At 41.2% G+C, this 19343-nt stretch overlaps 1 protein-coding gene across 1 annotated transcript in view; it reads left to right on the top strand.

Annotated features, from left to right (window-relative positions):
- Positions 1–17520, top strand: part of sh3rf1 (SH3 domain containing ring finger 1) — a 50483-nt gene extending 32963 nt beyond the window's left edge. The window contains exons 5-12 of the mRNA XM_085397362.1: positions 1110–1415; positions 5680–5790; positions 9458–9585; positions 10296–10466; positions 11819–12102; positions 12187–12506; positions 12971–13317; positions 13590–17520. Of these exons, the coding sequence (XP_085253488.1) occupies positions 1110–1415; positions 5680–5790; positions 9458–9585; positions 10296–10466; positions 11819–12102; positions 12187–12506; positions 12971–13317; positions 13590–13758 (1836 nt within the window). The 3' untranslated portion in view covers positions 13759–17520. The remainder of the gene's footprint in view (positions 1–1109; positions 1416–5679; positions 5791–9457; positions 9586–10295; positions 10467–11818; positions 12103–12186; positions 12507–12970; positions 13318–13589) is intronic.
- The last annotated feature ends 1823 nt before the right edge of the window (positions 17521–19343 follow it).

Genomic DNA, 19343 nt, shown 5'->3' with positions numbered 1-19343 from the left:
AAACATACAGAAGTTAAAACGGAGGAAAACATGACAGAGAAAAAAGTCAACACAGATTATCATCATCATCATCATCATCATCGTTTATTTATATAGCACTTTAAAAACACACAAGGCTGACTAAAGTGCTGAACAATAGAAACATAATAGATACCATGAGAATAATAAATACGATAAAATAATAAACATAGCAAAAACAATAAAATACAAGTCAGTCAACCACTGAGTCAAAAGCCAGTGAATAAAAATGCGTTTTCAATCCGGATTTAAAAACCAGCACTGATGTCGATTGCCTAATGTGAAGAGGAAGATTATTCCAAAGCTTAGGAGCCACGATCGAGAACGCTCGGTCTCCTCTCAGTTTCAGCCGTGATTTGGGGACTGAGAGCAACAGACAGCTGCTCAGCTGACCGGAGTGAACGAGTGGGGACATAGGGCTTCAGCAAATCAGACAGATACGCAGGTGCCAGACCATTTAAAGATTTAAAAACCAATAAAAGAATCCTAAATTCATTATAATACTAATAACAATGTAAAAGCATTTTTAACACAAAGCTGAACAGCTATTCATAAATGATGCAGGTGAGACGATAGGACTACAAAATATTGCATGAAAGCAAATATGTAAAAATGTGTTTTTAGGAAGTTTGTAAAGAATTTCAAGTGCATAAAAGCTTTTTTGTCTTAGTTAATTATAAGCTTGACAAGCAGCAACCTCTTTTGTGTCTGTAAAGGTGACAGTGCTGACATTGGAGCTTATTCATGTTTTCAAAGCTCTTGGACGCTGATACAGAATCTCTATATTGGTATAAAATTCACTTCTTGTGTTTATGGGTGAATAATTTGAGTTAAATTGAATTGTGTAGACATATGTAAGTTAGACAAATGTGAGACAGAGGACTGAAAATGTGATGTCCAACTTGGGCACGTTCTTTTCCTCACCCTCTCCAGTCAATACATTAAGAGAGACTTCCCATGACAATAAGATTAATTATAGAGAGTGACAGTTTTCGTGATCATTTTAATGCTTCTTCCCCCATCAGTCCTTCATTTTACTTACTTCCAACTCCTCTCTTCATAACCCTGCTGGCTCTCTTCCTCTCTTGTAGTTCAATTCGGCAGCTCGGCAGCTTATAGAGTTGGACAAGCCGTCCGACTCCAGTGGAGACTCCGGGGAAGGGGCCTCCTCAGGGCCTCAGACAAATGGTGCCCACCGGGTAGGGGAGAAGAAGAACAGCAAGAAACGACATTCTTTCACCTCTCTCACCATGTCGCACAAACCCATGCTAGCACCTCCCCCCCAGCGCCACTCCATGGAGATTAGCGGTCCGGTCCTCATCAGCTCCAGCAACCCCACGGCAGCAGCTCGAATCGGAGAGATCAGCGGGGGCCTCTCCTGCAGCGCACCTTCACAGGTATGATGCCATTGGGGAGTGCTGTTGCCTCTGAATGATGCTATACAAAATTTTTTAGATGGGTTGTACGTGCCCAAACATATGTTACACACAGGATTTTTCAGATAGTCAGAGCTGGAGCAAAACCCAGCATTATATAAACAAGGATTATTTTGAGCCATAAGTCATGCAAAGCTTCTCTAACAGAGTTCAAGAATAAGAATTTGCAGTTAGGAATGAGAATGAGAATAATGGGTCTGCTTTAAACACACAGAGTTGAAAAATGTACATTCCTCTTCACTCCATGATTCTGGTTGAGATGAGTCATTTAACCAGCTGACTTGTAAATATCCTGTTCCCTGGTCTGTAATTGCATAACTTGAAAAAAAGAAAAAGAAGGAAAAACAGAAACCAGCTTCAGCTCTTTTTTCCACAAGATATTTATTGCTTTTCAGAGGCTTCACTCTCCTTCTGTCAGCAATTAGGCCGACTTCCCTTTCCCCTCGTCATACCAAACAGGCCATTGCTCCATCTGAGCGTTTGAAATCATGGATGCGTGACTCCACTCATCCACAAAAATGACTCCAGCTTAGCCCTAAAGGTTTCCACACCAACCCTGACATGACGGCAGCTCACAGCTGCCTTGTGGTTGCCAGCCGGCTGTGATTGAGCTCTGACTTGGTGCTGTGCAAGACAAATGTTTTGTGGGTTTAACTTGGCCTGGAGCTGTCCGTTTCTTAAAGTTTGTGCATCTAATAATAAGTAAATGGTATTTGAAAAGAATTCAAATAGTTGTTGCTTATCAAAGGGAAGTAAAGGCTGTTAAATTGTAATGAATTCATTTCAAGTAATTTTATAAATGGTGCTGAACTAATCTAGTTAGTTTTATTAGGGGAAGGTGGATTCCCTGATACTTACTGGTAGTTTAAATTCCTCGGCATAATAGGAAGGGACCTGTTATGCCTTTTCTTATTTTAGTCATTAGCATCCACTATTGCTTATTTAACTGCTACTGAGTCTTAAGCAGCAGGTTTTCCCATCTCATTCTTAGTTTTTGGAAATCGTATCAAAGCAGATGTATCTGTGAAACCTTGGGACGGTGCATGCTTATTGGCTAGGGACTTGTCAGTCACACAGTGACTACCATGCTTTGTCCCGCTTGTTGATAGCAACGAGAACCATAATTTTAAAATTTGTGGCCATGTTGCATTTAGTATCACATAAAACTAATGATAGAAGACATAAACATATCAGGAAAGTGTTTACAAAAGTCACAGATAAGGGAGCCAGTTTGCCTGTAGACTTTATATAACTAGTTCGCTTTTGCGGCAGAGGAGTCGCCTCCTGCTGGCCAGAGATAATTCATGTAGGTTTAAGGCTTTGCTTTTCAGGCCTGTAAGAAATATTCATTTTTAAAGACACTGCATAGCTATAGTGGCTTCTTTCTGACAGAACATGAACTGAGGGGCTTCATCAAGACCCAGCACAAGACAAGTGGAAGGATTATTTTGAACTACAAATTATGCAGTAGTTGAATCCATTAATCAAAATATGGTAGAGTTGGAGGTTAATATAAGGCTTGTAGTTTATTATTATTTTGAGAGAGATTTTGTTGTTCTGGGAGTTGTCTGGGGAGCTTGCAGCTAAAACATTTTTTCTGTTACTTTCTGATTTTTATGTATTTGTTTTCTTCTCCTCTTTTTTTAACGTACTTACTTCATTGTCTGGTTGCTGCAGACTTTCAGAAATGCTACGTTCCAAAACCCCCTATTAAGCTCAATCATTAATCTTTCATCTGCAGTGAGTGTTTATGTGCTGCTTTGTGAGAGGGAGACAAGGCGAGCGCTTGTCTGCAGTAAAGCGGATATTGAGGATCATCCTGTCTTTTTTCTTCTTTTTTTTAAAACTAAAAGCTTTTCATGTAAATATGATTTACGTATCATCAAAGCCGTCTGTCTGTGCAGAAGGCATAATCAGGTTTATAACGACCTTATCCCAGTAATCATTATCATGATATTTCAGGAATAAAAGAACCTGTATATGTCTGCGTAAAGTGATCCCCCCCCCTACTGACAACAGTGCTAATGATATGTGTGATTTATAGATCTTTGTTTAATAAAAACACGACAGAAAGAGTCCCCAGGCTTTATACGCACAGATTTTGTCTCCTGTCTCCCATTTACCTTTTCTCATCTCCTCTTCTTCCAATTCCCAAACAATAGACAAAGGTAAGCCAAAGAAAACAGGCCGTGTTTGAAAGCCTTGACTACAAACCCCAAGGGACACGTATTTATTTAATTTAACATAGTGCACCCTCCTTGTATTTTGGCATTTATTCTTTTCAGACAGCCGTTTCACTAACAGTGCCACTTTTGAGTACAGAGTTAGATTTTTCTTGCCCTCCTTACTGAAAAATACACCTTAGGAGGCGGCTCTGTCTTAGGCAGTCATCCATGGAGAGAGACCACAGGCTACAGGGAGATATTGTGTGTCCAACAGTATGGCCTTGTTGCCAGCACACCATCATGACTCATGTGGATGACTGACTGGGAAAGCCGCCTCTCTTTACACGTCCAATGAAATGTCCTGCTGTGCAGTCACCTGATTTTTTTGTTGGCCTGTAAGGTCATGTCATGAGGCCAACTTTGTGGTTATAACTGGAATAAAAAGCCACACATGTGCGTCACTGTTTCAGTGAGAGTCATTTACACACAATGTGACAGGCGAGTCACAGGGTAATTTTTCACGTCAGTTTTCTCCCACACATAGACCGTAGACGTGTTTTTATAGAATTTTGTAGTTTTTAATCCGCCTGTTAGAACTACGGCATCTGCATTAGATTTACTAGCGCTCGTTATTGCCTGAATAAAAACTGGCCTTGTGGGGGTGATTATGCTAATAGGCACAATTGAGCTGTGTGTAGTTACTACAGTGAGTCTCTCTTACCCTAATTAACACAAATGTTTGCCCATTCCTGTTATTTTTGGCCTTTTGATAAGAAGAAAATGTGTCATATGATTTAGTAAATGAGATTCAACTGAAAGAAAAATGCTTAAAAGTATATTTTTATCATTTTCCTGGTGATTTTTATTAGTAAGACCAAAATCTTTTTGGAGAGCACCAAAATTATTGCGTGCAAGAGAAATCTTGATTGTTGACAATACATCCGTCCACTTCAAGGTCACGGGAGAGTGGAGGGTTGTAGGGTCCTGTCACAAGGCTTATTATCGACAGTCCCCTCACTTCTTTTAAAGTTCAGGCGCTATAAACTCTTTTCACTTTTTCCAGTGAGTCTCTTCTCTTTCCTGTGTTGGACTACAGCTGAAACAGATCTGGATATCTGCTGCTAACTAGATGGAATTTCTAACATGAATCTGGAGGCGGTGAAAACCTGCTTCATGTTGCTCTACGCAGACCTCACAGAGGCTGCACAACAAAAGAAAAACCACCAGCTGCAGTCCAAAGTCATGAATGCAGCTACTCGGAGACCATTCCAGTGGTCAGCGAACCGTTTATTGATATACACTCAGGTGTTTAAACTTATCATTAAGGGTACAGGGGAGGTTTTCCAATGTTGTGTTCATGGCAGAAAGACTGTGAACAAATGGTGCAATGCAACAAAGGACTAATGCAAACTGGTTTCAGGGAGATGGGAAACATCGGGCTACAAGACACAGCCGAAACAAATCCAAGATGATGAGACAGGGGAAGCGAAACTAGAAAAGGTCCCAGTGACAGAAACTACCAGTATAAAATGGGAAGTCATAAAACAATTAAATACCTAACACGGAAAGGGAGACGGTGAACACAGGATGAAAAACTGAAGCTCAGCTAATTATCTTATTTAGCTTATTATATTAACTTCTTACATTTTTTTTTAATTTAATATAATATAATTATTATATTTAAACTATATCTATTTATGAATCACAAAAGGAAACAGAACTGAGACAGGAAAGAATAAAATCCTGGAAAAGATAACAGGAGTTAGAAGCTCGAATACAAAACAAAATGACCAAAACAAAGGGCAAACTAAGAAGTAAATATACAGCAATAAACCTAACTAAAATCTAGGGTCAAAAACCCCAGTTGTTGCACAGTTATTTAGCTGTACTGACATCCAAATCTGTGCCATAAACACTCTGTGCTGGGATCAGCGGTGATGCACATATGTCCTCATCCTGTAGGTGTAATTAATCAGAATAGCTGGAGCTCATTTCTATTCTTTGTGTGTGAGGAGTCGTTGCAGTGTTTTTAATGGTCTACATTTGTCTTTTGTTGACAGGTACATATTTGCACAACTGGCCTAATTGTGACCCCGCCTCCTAGCAGTCCTGTTACTACAGCAACCGTCTTCACATTTCCCTCAGAGACGAGCTACACATCCATCCCTGTGGTAAGACTTTAAAAAAAAATTGCTCAAGACAGCATTTGTATGAATTTTAAAGTAAATGTTGATTGTTACTGGGGACTTAAGTGGTCTAATGATCATTGGTTCTCTTGTTGTTGGTTAATTTAGTAGAAAGACATCCACCCACCATAACCTCTTTTTACCCCTCAGCCTGTAAAAGGCTGATAGGGCATTGTTGTCAACCTGCCAGGCGGGCAACGTGGGGAGTGCTGTTGCCTCTGAATGATGCTATACAAAATTTTTTAGATGGGTTGTACGTGCCCAAACATATGTTACACACAGGATTTTTCAGATAGTCAGAGCTGGAGCAAAACCCAGCATTAGATAAACAAGGATTAGTTTGAGCCATAAGTCATGCAAAGCTTCTCTAACAGAGTTCAAGAATAAGAATTTGCAGTTAGGAATGAGAATAATGGGTCTGCTTTAAACACACAGAGTTGAAAAATGTACATTCCTCTTCACTCCATGATTCTGGTTGAGATGAGTCATTTAACCAGCTGACTTGTAAATATCCTGTTCCCTGGTCTGTAATTGCATAACTTGAAAAAAAGAAAAAGAAGGAAAAACAGAAACCAGCTTCAGCTCTTTTTTCCACAAGATATTTATTGCTTTTCAGAGGCTTCACTCTCCTTCTGTCAGCAATTAGGCCGACTTCCCTTTCCCCCCGTCATACCAAACAGGCCATTGCTCCATCTGAGCGTTTGAAATCATGGATGCGTGACTCCACTCATCCACAAAAATGACTCCAGCTTAGCCCTAAAGGTTTCCACACCAACCCTGACATGACGGCAGCTCACAGCTGCCTTGTGGTTGCCAGCCGGCTGTGATTGAGCTCTGACTTGGTGCTGTGCTCTGACTTGGACACCCAAGTTTGTCAATATGACAACTAGAAAACGAAGCAACGTAGGAATTTGAAATTGATGCTATAAGTGCATCTACTAAAAATCTTGGACGACTTTGAATCTCAGTGACCCTGACCTCAAGGTGATAACTGGAGAAGGAAGTCACTCAGGATTTTCACATTCACAACTTAAGTGTATCTACTAAAAATTTCAGTGGCCGGTAGCCTTGATCTCAAGGTCAAAGTGTGAATGCACCGTCAGGCCTACCGGAGCTTAGATGGACTGTATTGCAGGGCTTGTAAAGAGTGGTAGAAGCCCAACATTTAGTACACTTCTTATGTCACTCCAGACTTTCAAAAACAGCATAACATCATCTGGCAATGGCATACATTATACCGGTTATTCTATTGAGATTGGATTAACTGATCCAGTAATCCCCTGAGGTCTAAGTTATCGTCTCTATCACCTGTAGGATTAAAATGTAGGTTTGCGGTTACCATCAATGAAGACTTAAACCTCAAAGCGTTAAAACGTGTTGCCGATGATTGGCCAGACATCCGTTTATGTCAGGGTCTTTTAGACAAAGTTTTGTTCATCTGTATTCTGTGCCGATAATGGTTTTTACAATTCTACACTTTGCAAACAACTTTTTAACAACACCTATGTGTAGAGGGAAAAAGAATGAGTGCAGCTAAAAATGTCAAGAAGTCCCTGCAGCCCACACAAAGCAGCACGTACACTTCCTGTCTGTCTGTGTGTATGCTCTGGCATGTGGAGTTTCTGAATGAGCAGGAATGTGTACACAAAAGGTTGCGCTCTCCGCTTCACTTGGGAACCCAACATGATGTTTTTGTACAGATGATTTCTCCAGCCTGCAGGCAACCTAATTATCTCAGCTCAAGCGTCGGCAGCGAACCGAAACGCACATCGACACTCACACATACACACAGCCCGTACGCACACCGCAGGGCTGTCTGAGTGCCACTCTCCTCCCCCAGTGTGTCATGGAAGCTATTACTCTGCTGTGCAGAACTGCCAGCATTCGGTTTGGGAAGACTCATCTCGCTCCTGGATAGGAGAGTCCTCTTCAGCATCATTCCAACACACTGGGACTTCATCTGGGTTTTTTTTTTTTTTTTTTTTTTTAACAGTTTACGATTTTATAATGATGTGTTGTTTTCTCTTTTTTTTTGATTATTTACTGTGTTTCATTTCCAAAGTTAATTATAAACCCGGATTAACTGACTCCAAAACTACGACTCATGGCAAAGAGAAAACAAAAGGATTCATAACCAAAGTTTGAACACAAATTATAACCGGTTAATGCCAATATATGTTGGTCCTGCCAGGTTAAATTGTTATTAAAAAATATGCCAGCCATAAGTACTAAATATACGCAAGTTAAAAGGACATTTTGTCACCATTTTGGAATGTAGAAAGAATAAAAGGGTTTGGGAAGAGCTCAAAGCGATGTGAAGAGGAAAAAAATAAGATGAAGTTTCACTAGACCCAAAATTAAATCTGTTTGATCTTTATTCAGAAGAACAAATTTCCACTAAAAAGAATATTATGTATTGAAAGATAACAAGAACATCTGTTTGAAAAGCTTCAGGGGCCATTTTTGCTGTTGTAAAAGAATGTCATTTTCCATTTATTTTTTTAAAAGAGAAAAACAAAGCTGTTAAAGACAGATCCTTCTATTCAATTTTGCTTATGTGAAGTTGGGTTTTGTTGGTAGCAGGCTAAGCAGGGTAACACTTTTTGCTTCCTCCTGCTCTTGAGGGGTTCCCAAGCCACATAAAACATTCTAGATCTATCCTAGACCTCCTTCAAATTGAGCATGCCCAATAATCTCCACAGGAAAGCAGCCAGAAAGCATCTTGTTTAGATGCTCCAATGATACCACCAAAGAGATGGAGAACTTGGGTGAGCACTAAAAAGTTTCCTCCTGGACCTGGAAGGGAAGCCTGTTGTCAAGCATCTGGTAGCTGTGATCCATATGGCTCAACTGAGCATATCCTGAATAAATATGTGTTTGCTGTCCTTTGGTTTGCCCATCCATCGTAACAGATTTTAAGGTAGAGTGCAATGGAGGCTGGACAGCAGACAAAGGCAGACATCAGATAACAAGTTTATAATTTTCAAACATGAAAAATTAATCTTGTGAATTTTTGACTTCTTTCTAAAATTGTACTTCTGCTTTGTGTGGTGACAGAGGAAGTTGGTGACTTATATTTTAATCCTGTAATCCTAGAAGCACAAAAGACATACAAAGAAAATCCCCTAAAGGCCTCCAGTCAAAAGCTTGAGCCTCTTTTGACCTTAAAGACGTTCACCAAGGGAAAACAAGTGAGTCAAGATGAATCTACTCATGACTGGTTTGAGGGTTGCTCTCAAGTGTGCCAACAGACATGCTTTTCACTTCATATGTTCCCAATTAAATACTGCAATGGATTTAACATCAAGCTATGCGGTGTCCTAGCAACAAACAAACAAGCAGAAAAGGAGATCCTCCGTTGCAATGGGACGTCGGGGACGAGACGACGGAGGCTGCCAAACCACTCTCCCTGGTGTTGACAGCTGGAGGGAATAACCCAAATGACAGATGATCTCTCATTCTTCTTCTTCCTTTGTTTCTCATAAACAAACTGGTTTCTGTGCTTATGCAACGTGCAGTCTGTTTGGTTTTTTTTCTTCTTCCTGTGGTCCATTCTGCTTTTTTTCCTGATCTTTCTGATTCAAACTGAGAGGAAATAAGTGACATAGTGAAAAATAATGTGATTTTTTTTTTTTTTTCCTTTCCTCTATAGGATGCTCTCCCACCACCCCCACCGCCTCCCCCCCAGTCCTCCGTCGGTGGAGCTGCATATTCGCTGGCTGCCGGACAGAGACCCTCCCCCAGCATAAGCGACCAAAGTGGGAGACAAAGACCCACAGTGTGAGTAATAAAAACAGTCCCACATGAAAATATGCAGTCTTCTGAAATGTGCAGTGAAATGTCACAAGCGGTTTGTGCACTGATGGCCCAAAGCCTTAATGCACATGCTCGGATCAGAGGGAGGAAATCCTCATCTGTCTCTCACACAGCCCCCTCTTTCTCCCTCCCTCCCCCTCATCTGTCAGTTGAGAGTCTGCAGAGTGTGAGCTTCTGCTCAGGTGAAGGGGTCAAAGTCTGGGAGTGACAGTCTCCTGGGTCCCATTGGTCCATCCACTCGGTGACCCCTCACTTTTGCTCCTTTCACCTTTTACCCTCATTACTCCCTGAAGACAAACCACCACCTGATAAGAATTAGATCCACTCATGCCTGTTTTCCTGCCATTGCATGCATGTCAGACTCATCCATTTATGTTCCCTCGCAGACAACACTGAAATCAGACTGAAAACATCCCAGCTGAGGCCTGTTTTTTTTTTTTTGGCAGCGGCAGAGACATGACCCACAAATTGTTTTGTCCTCCAGTGCAGATTTTCTCTGGGTCAGAGGGCACTGTCTTTGCTGGAGGCTCCCAGAGGAGCTGATGACAGATGTACTGGATGGTGGGATGAACGCAAAGCAAATGGCATGCTTTTATTCCAGAGGGGAGAAAGTCCGCCATGAAAGCCATCTATGTGTCTGGTAAATGTCTCATCTTTGTTTGTTTTTCATGCAGCTATGTGGCAATGTTTCCCTACACTCCTCGAAAGGAGGATGAACTGGAGCTGAGGAAAGGAGAGATGTTTCTGGTGCTGGAACGCTGTCAGGATGGCTGGTTCAAGGGCACGTCCATGCACACGGGCAAGATTGGAGTGTTTCCTGGGAACTACATGAGCCCCGTCAGCAGGTCAGGTTATTCTTATCAGCATACTGTATACACACACACACAGGTGCACTCGCTTTCACATCCTTTTGTTTATGATGCAAAGCTATAGCATAAAAATTCCTCCAGTTTGCTGATAGTGTAAAGTATGCTGTGTTTTATTGATAAAGCCACACCTGATGTTTATTCTGCACAAATGCTTTTTGCTGATTTATTGAACCAGCTTAGCAAAGAATAACTCCCATAAAAAATACATTTTGCTGCATAAATTCCTCATGAGAGTTTTTTGTTTTCCTGCATTCAGCTTTCAGTCTGACAAAATTGTAGACCTCATTTAAGGTTTTAGTAAGTTTTTGGTTTATGGTCAATTTAAACCATAACCGTGACTCTTATTAGTCACAGTTTAAGACCAGAAATCTTTACCTTCTTATGGCTAATGTAATTTACTAAATGCTACTTCAGTTCCAAACAACCACAGAGAGGCACACAGACTTAAAACTTTCCAGATTCTTTCAGGGTCAATAAAATGATTGGTACAGCTGCTCCTCCAGGTGCTAAAATCAAAAGTGTTGTCCAGGCATCATCGACAGAAAAGTGTTTATGAGGTGGATCGGGTAGTGGTAAGCTACTTAAATCTGGAAATGATCCTTCTAAAAACAGAGCTATGGTGCTGTGCATTTTTATTTGTCCATTTATAATCTTCCGCTTATCTGAAGTCAGGTCACAGTGACTGCTGGCGAAGCCGGGTATTCCAGACCTCGCTTTTCCCAGCAATGTTTTCCAATTCCTCCTAGGGGATCTCGAGGTGTTCTCAAGCCAGCCAGGAGAGCTGTGTAATCCCCAGTGAGTTCTGGGTCTATCGGTTGGGTACAGCTCGTAAACCTCCTAAGGGAAACATCCAGGTGGCATCCTTGTAAGGATGAGCGGTCTCCTTTTTGACACAAAGGAGCAGCATCTCCACTCTGAGCTCTTCACCTTGTGTCTAAGGCTTAGCCCAGCCACCCAGTGGGTTAGCTAATTATGTTAGCTTGTACCCGCAGTCTTGTTATTTTCAGACACTGCCCTCACCATCACTTTTAAAGATCCTGAAATATTTATACTTTCTTATTTGGGGCAACAACTGTCCTCCAAACCAGAGAGAACAATCTGCTCTACTGGAATATTTGGTTATCATAAAGTCAGGATCTTATATTTGATGTACTGAAATCTTAGTTGTCCAGGCTGTGATTAATCTTTTCTGAAACTCTAATATATTGGTGTTCTGGATGCTAGTGCACACACTAGAGCTGCCGGGCACACTTCACACTAAAGATGCATCTCATCATATAAAGCTGCACTGTGTCTTACACCTTTTTACTTCCTCTCTCCCTCTGCAGGACAGCGTCTGGGAGCTCTCAGCCCAAAGTGCCCTTGAGTCTGTGCACTCAGGCAGGCAGAGGTGTCACCATCGTCAGCCCTTCTTCTGCTCCCCTTGGAGCCATTGTTTCAGGGCCTGATTTTAACAAACCGCTGACTGTATGCCCCGCCGTTGCACCTGCCAACTCCCAGCCTGCAGCGGTGGTCACCACAGCTCAAACAGCCACAGGCCAACAGCCAAAAGTCTCGCTGCACGTCACCTCCCAGATGACCGTGAATCAGGCTCGCAACGCGGTCAGGACAGGTAAACTCACTGGCTTAAAATGGATTTTGTCCTTTTGTATGAAGACAAATTTAAACCTTTAATTTTCATATATTGAATTTACAGCTGCATGTCACAGTCAGGACAGGCCCACAGCAGCAGTGACACCAATACAGTCTGCAACACCCGTGACGTATCTCCCACACCTCGCAGTGTGCTCGCAGCCCGGGTCAAGCCCTGCACAAGGCTGCACTCGAGTAGGGGTGGCAATGGGCTGCGCAGCTGCCTCCTTGACCCCACCCAATGTCAGCGCTGCATCTTTGGATAGTGACGCTTTGAGACCTGTACCTGTCCTCGCTGTGCCTGTCAACCCTGGGAGCAACTCCGCTCTCAATCCCACATCTAACAATGCAGCTCCTGCCTGCAGACTGGATAAAGACATCAAGGTTGGATTTGTTTTTAGACACTCTGGAAGAATTTAAATGGTCTCCAATTGTCTGTTGCTGTTTGTGTTTTTAATAGATACCTGTTTTGTTTTTTTCCGTCATAGTAATGAATGTCTTCATTTGTAGCAGATGATTGAAATGCCCTGGGAGACTTAATTTTTATTTAAATGTTAATCATGCAGGGACGATTCACCAGTAGGAACAACAAGGAGGGCTGTTATATATATATATATATATATATATTTTAATGTCTGCTTAACAAATAGATGCCATGTTTTTACACATCTACCTTGCCTGCAAAAATAAAAAATAAAAAATTGGAATTTGTCCCACCACAGTTTTTCGTTTGCGTAGGGAGAAACGAACAGGTCCAGACATTAGATTATGTCTGTCTGCGCGTCTGAAAATTACTTCTCATCGCCTCAGGGGTAAAAAAAAAAAAAATGCTTGTCTTCATTTTGCAGAGAGAAAAGAAAAGTCTTCTGAAGCTGTTGTCCTCCAATAAGAAGAAGTCTCGCCCTTCGCCCCCCTCCTCTCCTACCCTTGAGGCTGAGCAGGCCGCTGCTGCTGGAGAGCTGCTACATGGCGCTGTGGGCCCTGACACCTCCCCTCCCTCTGGCCCAGCGAGCTGCCTGGACTCTGAACCTGCTGCTGCTTCTGCCTCGTCATCCTCCTCCTCCTCAGTCCCAGAGTCCTCCCATCGGAAGAGCAGTCCCCTTGATGGATGTGTTCCTATCGCTCCTCCTCCCCGCCAGCCCTGCTCCTCTCTTTTATCTCAACAGCATGACGCACGTCCCATCATATGTGAGAGGTAAATGCGCTGTTTCTTTGGACTGTTTCAGATTATTGTTTATCTGTACAACTAGATCAATCAATAGCCAGATTCATGAAGGCCTGTTTAGACTAGAACTTTGTGTCCATGTTATGGTGTTCCTAATTCAGTTCAGTTTGAGTGGGATATATACACTCAAATTTTTCCATGTGTGCATGTTGTTTGTTGTTTTTAAATCTGTTTCCAGGACACACTCATTGCCATTGTTGCAGTGTGTATCATTCACCATCTGCCTGGCTATTCTCTTTCAGGTACAGGGTGGTTGTATCATATCCTCCCCAGAGCGAAGCAGAGCTGGAACTTAAGGAGGGCGACATTGTGTTTGTTCACAGGAAGAGGGAAGATGGCTGGTTCAAAGGCACGCTGCAGAGGAATGGCAGGACGGGACTGTTCCCTGGCAGCTTTGTAGACATCATTTAATACACGCACGTATACACACAAACACACAGTGATCCATCTGACTGCTGCTAGCCTCGTTAAGGTGTCACTGCTCCCAAGGTTGCTTGGACAGGTCAACCACGATGACACTTCAAGTCTTGAAATAGACCACTCGAGAGCGCTGCAGAGAAAAATCAATGAAAGCACATTGGACAGAGTTAGAGGAGAGCACACACTATTCATGAACTTTTCTTTACTTTTTTTTTGTTGGTTATTTATATCTTTGTAACAATTCAACTGTTAAATGTGTGCCTTGTACTGTTCCTCACTTTATTGTACATAAGGACACAAATATGATTAGTCCTAAAACATCCAATATGAACTGTTTATCCGTATGTTACACATTTTAACTTATTTCATAGATCAACCTTTTTGTAGTGCCACATGTTAAGGGGTTAAGTAAAGCACACGCCTTATTTTAATACATCAGATTTGCTTTTCTCTATATGACTGCTGTTCAGACTGTCAGAAGGCAGTTGTACTAGGTGGAACAGATCAGAACAAATTGTGCTGCAGAGTAGAAAATAAGATACTTCTCCTCCTCCGAAGGCATTATTGAATCCGGGGGATCCTAACAGAGATCTGCTGTATTGCACATTTGAGTACTCCGCTTTGACAAATTATTTCTGTGTGCCATTCACAGGCATCTAGTTTTTTCTCGCAGTGTGGTTGCAGTGTAAAGGGCTGATACTGCATTGATCAAACATTTGCATGTGATTAGCAAAGCCATCCGCAGGAGACAAAGTGCTGCGGGACTGTTTGGCTCTGCCGTTTTTAATATGCGAAAAACACACTCCAAAATGGACTCAAATGATGCTTACTTTGTACCTTCTTTATATTTACTGACCAGAGTAGCTGCTCTCCTAACCTCCCTCGGCAGTAGCCAAACCTGGACAGAGCGCTCCATCACGGGAGCGACATAACATTTCAGTAACAGTGCACGGCCGATTCCTTTCAGTGTGTATTTATTTTATGTTAGCTACACATTTCAGAGACGCTGACACCTGCTGCTCGTAGAGAGAGTGTCATATAACTAATCGGACACAGTCGCCCCTCAACGGGCTCCGTTTGTAAACACGAACTCATTCCTAATGTGACTTGTGGCAATAAGAAACACTGCTAGCTAAAGCACAGAATGTTTGCCTAAAGTAGCATGTTGTATCACTCCACAGGAAGAGGTGCATTCAATCTGTTGAATCCAATCACAAGTTTTTATTGAAATCAATCACATTGAGCCCTTGATTTTTTTCCCCCCCTGTTTTTCATGGTTAAGCGATTCAAAGTTTGTTTCTTGTTTTTCTGTTAATTGTTGTACTGACTTGAATTACTATAAGATTTCTTAGTGATTGGAGGGGATTTGGCTGTAGGTTCGGTGCTTGTTGAACTGAAAATGAATTAGCAATTTTAGAATACTTTTAAAAAAAATGAAAGTGTAATCTTCATAAAAGATCATTCTTCTTTGCCTTGAAGTTGACCAGTTATGCTCATTTTTAATTTTGGACTCGAGTATTAGCTTTGCACAACTCACAGTTGGAAATAATCCTTCTTTATCTTATACTGGGCATTGGTGCAGCCTCTAAGTTCTTCCTCTGAAACAAGCAGTTTAGTTCCTCTACTTTTAAACCAGCTTTTATCTGATTGGCTGCACCTAACAAACAAAAGGCTTTTGATGATAGAGGAGCCAAAATTGTTCAGGAGGCATGCGGTTTTTCACTCTAAGAAGGTCCTGGGTTCAAATCCAGCAGTGAGTTGGGGCATTTCTGTGCAGTTTGTATGTTCTATGTGGTTTCTCTCCAGGTGTTCCAGCTTCATCCACAGTCCTTAGACTTCCATTTTTAGCTGAACTAGTGTGAATGTGAGCATGAATGGATGTCTGTCAATCTGTGTTAAACCTGTAATAGACTGTACCCCACATCTTGCCTATTGACAGCAGGAATTGGATAGGTAGAAGGAAGTGGACAGATGGTTTCTCTATTATTATGTTAACAGTTTTAATCTGGTTATCTTTTAGTTATTAACTTAAAGAAATTTAAACAAAATGTGTTTTTATTGGGGATTTTCCTGAATTTTATATATTGTTCACATAATTTGGGAAGCATGGTGTTACAGTAGGAACTTCCGGTCCATCCGGCCGGTGTCCTCTGTGAGACGGCATCATTAGACGACAATGGAATCAAGAAGAGGAGAGGCGAGTGCAATGGAAAGCCAAAGAGCCGATCCAGCTGGCACCTCTGTCATACATCACTTTTGACAGAAACCTTTAGATCGATCGTGTCAACTTTAAAAAAAAAACAAAAAACCCCAAACTCACTTCCAGTTTAGAGGACTAAACGTACAACAGTGTAAAAAAGATAACTGTGTTTCCTTGATTTAAAACACAATACATGAAGTAAACCTGCTAGTGAAATATGTGCACCTTTAGTTGTTTGATCCTGATCAATCAGATTTAAATTTAAATCCAATTCACTGCCCACCCTGTGGTGGGTCGCTCTGCTTATAGAGCTACATTGAGTCTACAGCTTAGCAGTTTGTGCTTAGATTGGATCACTTTTAGTGTAGACACACTGGGCTCAGGTATAAATGCAAACAATGACAGGACCAATAAATAAAGCTTGAAGGATAGCTTTATTCAGAAGGACAGGACGCTGACATTTTACAGAGCCAGAAGTAGAAAAATCTGTCTGAAACCAGGAGTTTACTGCACTCTGATGCTCGAGCTTAATTGGTGACCTCATTATGTCAAACTTTGGCCATTTATAATAAAGCATCCACCTTTGTAGCAAAAGCTGTATCACAGAAAAGAAGGAAAAGCATGGTAGGTTCACTTTAAAAAGCCCTCTGAAAAATCAATGAAACCCTTTAGAGTAAACGCATTACTGTGAACCCACCCCCCACCTCCTCGCCTAAGGGAACCTCACATCAGTTAATGTAATGTGACTTATTCATCAGATTTTTTCAGGAAGTCGTTTGAGGTCCGTGGGGTGTTTAAACATGTTGAGGCAATCACTGAATCGTGCCAAATTTGGCTTTGAGAAGGAGTTTAACGACTGATTTAGACCCAGAGTTTCAAGCGTCTGTGATAATTATTTTTTAAGTCTTTTGTTGTTAATTGAGGGGACCACTGTGTAACTGACTGCTGGAAATATGTTGTCATTTGCTTGAAATTTGGAGCGAGGGCGGAAAGCGATGGTACAAATCACTGTTAGGGCTTCTTTTTATATAGAATTAATCTGATGTTTTCTTGTCGTCTTGGCCGTCACCACACCAACCTCAGGCGCTCTGCTCAAACTCTCCCTCATCGAGTGTCTTTTCATTTCACTGGGAAGCCTTTAATATACAGACATACTCCTACACAGAGGCACACAGTTATACTGGCGTACACACTACCGCACCGTTTCAAATCATACTGACGTCTCGTACATGTTTTTCATGCATAGGCTGCACAGTTTACAACTCAGAATATGAAGCATATTGAATGAAGACTAGTAATTATTTCTTAAAATAATTACTAGTCTTCATTCATCCAAACACACGGCAACATAAGTTTGCTCAATCCAGCTTAACAGATTTCTTATATGCCAAGGTGACTTACTTGATTTTTTTTGTTTTTTTTAAGTCTGTCGATCATCTGTTATGTCTGAAAATGATGAAACTGAAATTGACGTGTTTGGCACAAATCTGTTATGTGAAAAACATTCTGAAGTATTTGAGGGAATCGCACATTTTTTTTTTTTTTTTTTTTTTTTGTAAAAATCTCTAAAACAATAAAAGCTAATGGTTTCCATATTTTTCTGAGGCTTGGTCATCATTTTGTGAGGGCACTCTGGTGTTTTCTCCAGTGACTGTGTGTCACGTCACAGCAGATGTATCTGACCTGGTTAGTAATCAGAAATATGAAAAAGTAAAGTGCTGTTATTTATTATTATTTATTACCTTAAAATGTACGGGCTCTCCATTTATCTGAAAGTACAGCAGTGTGCAAAAGTCTTGAGCCACCCCTCACTTCTTTATATTTTGCTAGGAAAATGTGAAATGTATCCAGTGATTTATTGAAATGTAAAAAAAAAACACTTGGAAATATATAAGGCAAAAACAGAGTTTTTAGTAATGAGCTTGAAGGTCAATATTTGGTGTGACCACCTTCATTCTTCACAGCCTGAACAATTTTAAGCTTTCCTATAGTTTCTTTAAGTAGTCGTCGGGTAGGATTCTTGTAGGACATTCAAAGCTCTTCTTTGGATGTTGGCTGCCTTTTGTTCTGTTCTATATCTACATGATCCCACACTGTTTCACTAATGTCGAGGACTGGGCTCTGGGGAGGCCAGTCTGACTGACGTGTGTGGTATTTTCAGGTATTTTACTGCATTAGCATCGTTGGGATCGTTGTCATCCTGAAAAATGAAGCTTTTACCAATCAGACACTTTCCAGATTGCATTATAAAGTGGTTCAAAATCAAGTGGTATTTTTCTGATTTTGCAATTCCTTTAATTTCGACCCACAGCACCAAGATCACTGGCTGATATAGTTACATACAGTTCCAAACCAGCGCAGAACCTCCACAGTTTTCACTTTTCAAAATTTGAATTCTTCACTTCATGAGACCTGTTGGCACTGATTTTCAGGCTGGTTCTTGTGTAATTTGACTTCCTCTGCATTTTCCTTAAGAATGACATCTTGGCCTTTCCATTGAGACCATTCCTGGTGAGGCTGAAGGACCAGATCCATCTCTCCAGCTTTTGCTGGATTTGGTTTTACTATTTCTTAAGGACATCACTTTAAGATATTAATCATCTGATGTAGATATTTTCTTTAGGCCTGCTATTACTACTTTTTGTCCTAAATATTTATTTTTTTATGGCTGAATGAGTCATAGGTCAGTGTTAAGTGGCTTAACAAACGAAAACTCTTCTGAATACTGTCCGGTAGAAGGACTCGACTAAAAAGAAGCAGAAAAAGGAGCCAATGTCCAAAAACAAAAAACTTTGCCAGATCTTCAGAAAGCCTGCAGAACTCAAGTGTGACTTCTTGGAAGCAAAACATAAAGAAATAAGTGGTGACAGAAGACGTCTCCACAGTACTGTAAACACACACTGATTATTGCCAGGAAGAGAGATCTTTGTCCATCAACTGTATAAAAAAGATGGCCACCTTGACATAAACTGGCATTTCAAAGCCACAGTGTTAGCATTCTGGCTGCCATAGTGTTACCTTTAGGAGCCACATGTGTCTATATTTGGACAAGTAGTGAGAGTACAGACCCAGGTGCCTCCTAATTAAAGACTAGAATTTGACTCACCTCAAGGTGGAGAACTTCTCAGGCAAGCTGCATCACACAGCAAACCACAGTGGAGAGGCCCAATTCAGTGACTGAAGTTAGCAGAGGTGAAGTCTAACAGATAGCTATTGAGTACAGCAGCTTCAAATAAAACTGAAAAGTGTAACTTATTGAAAATAAAAACTGAGCCTCTTTTAGCCCAGGCCTGTCACATTGTCATGAGAACTTCTACACTTCCCTTTCTGTCACTCTTCACCATAGACGGTATAAAACATGAATATAGTCACAGTG

Source organism: Rhamphochromis longiceps, linkage group LG23 (genome assembly GCF_057381845.1).
Source record: "Rhamphochromis longiceps isolate RC_006_pf linkage group LG23, R_longiceps_female_GT1.1, whole genome shotgun sequence".
In the NCBI taxonomy this organism is placed as follows: domain Eukaryota; kingdom Metazoa; phylum Chordata; class Actinopteri; order Cichliformes; family Cichlidae; genus Rhamphochromis; species Rhamphochromis longiceps.
Note: the sequence above shows the minus strand (reverse complement) of the source record. Positions and strands in the feature narration are given on the sequence as shown.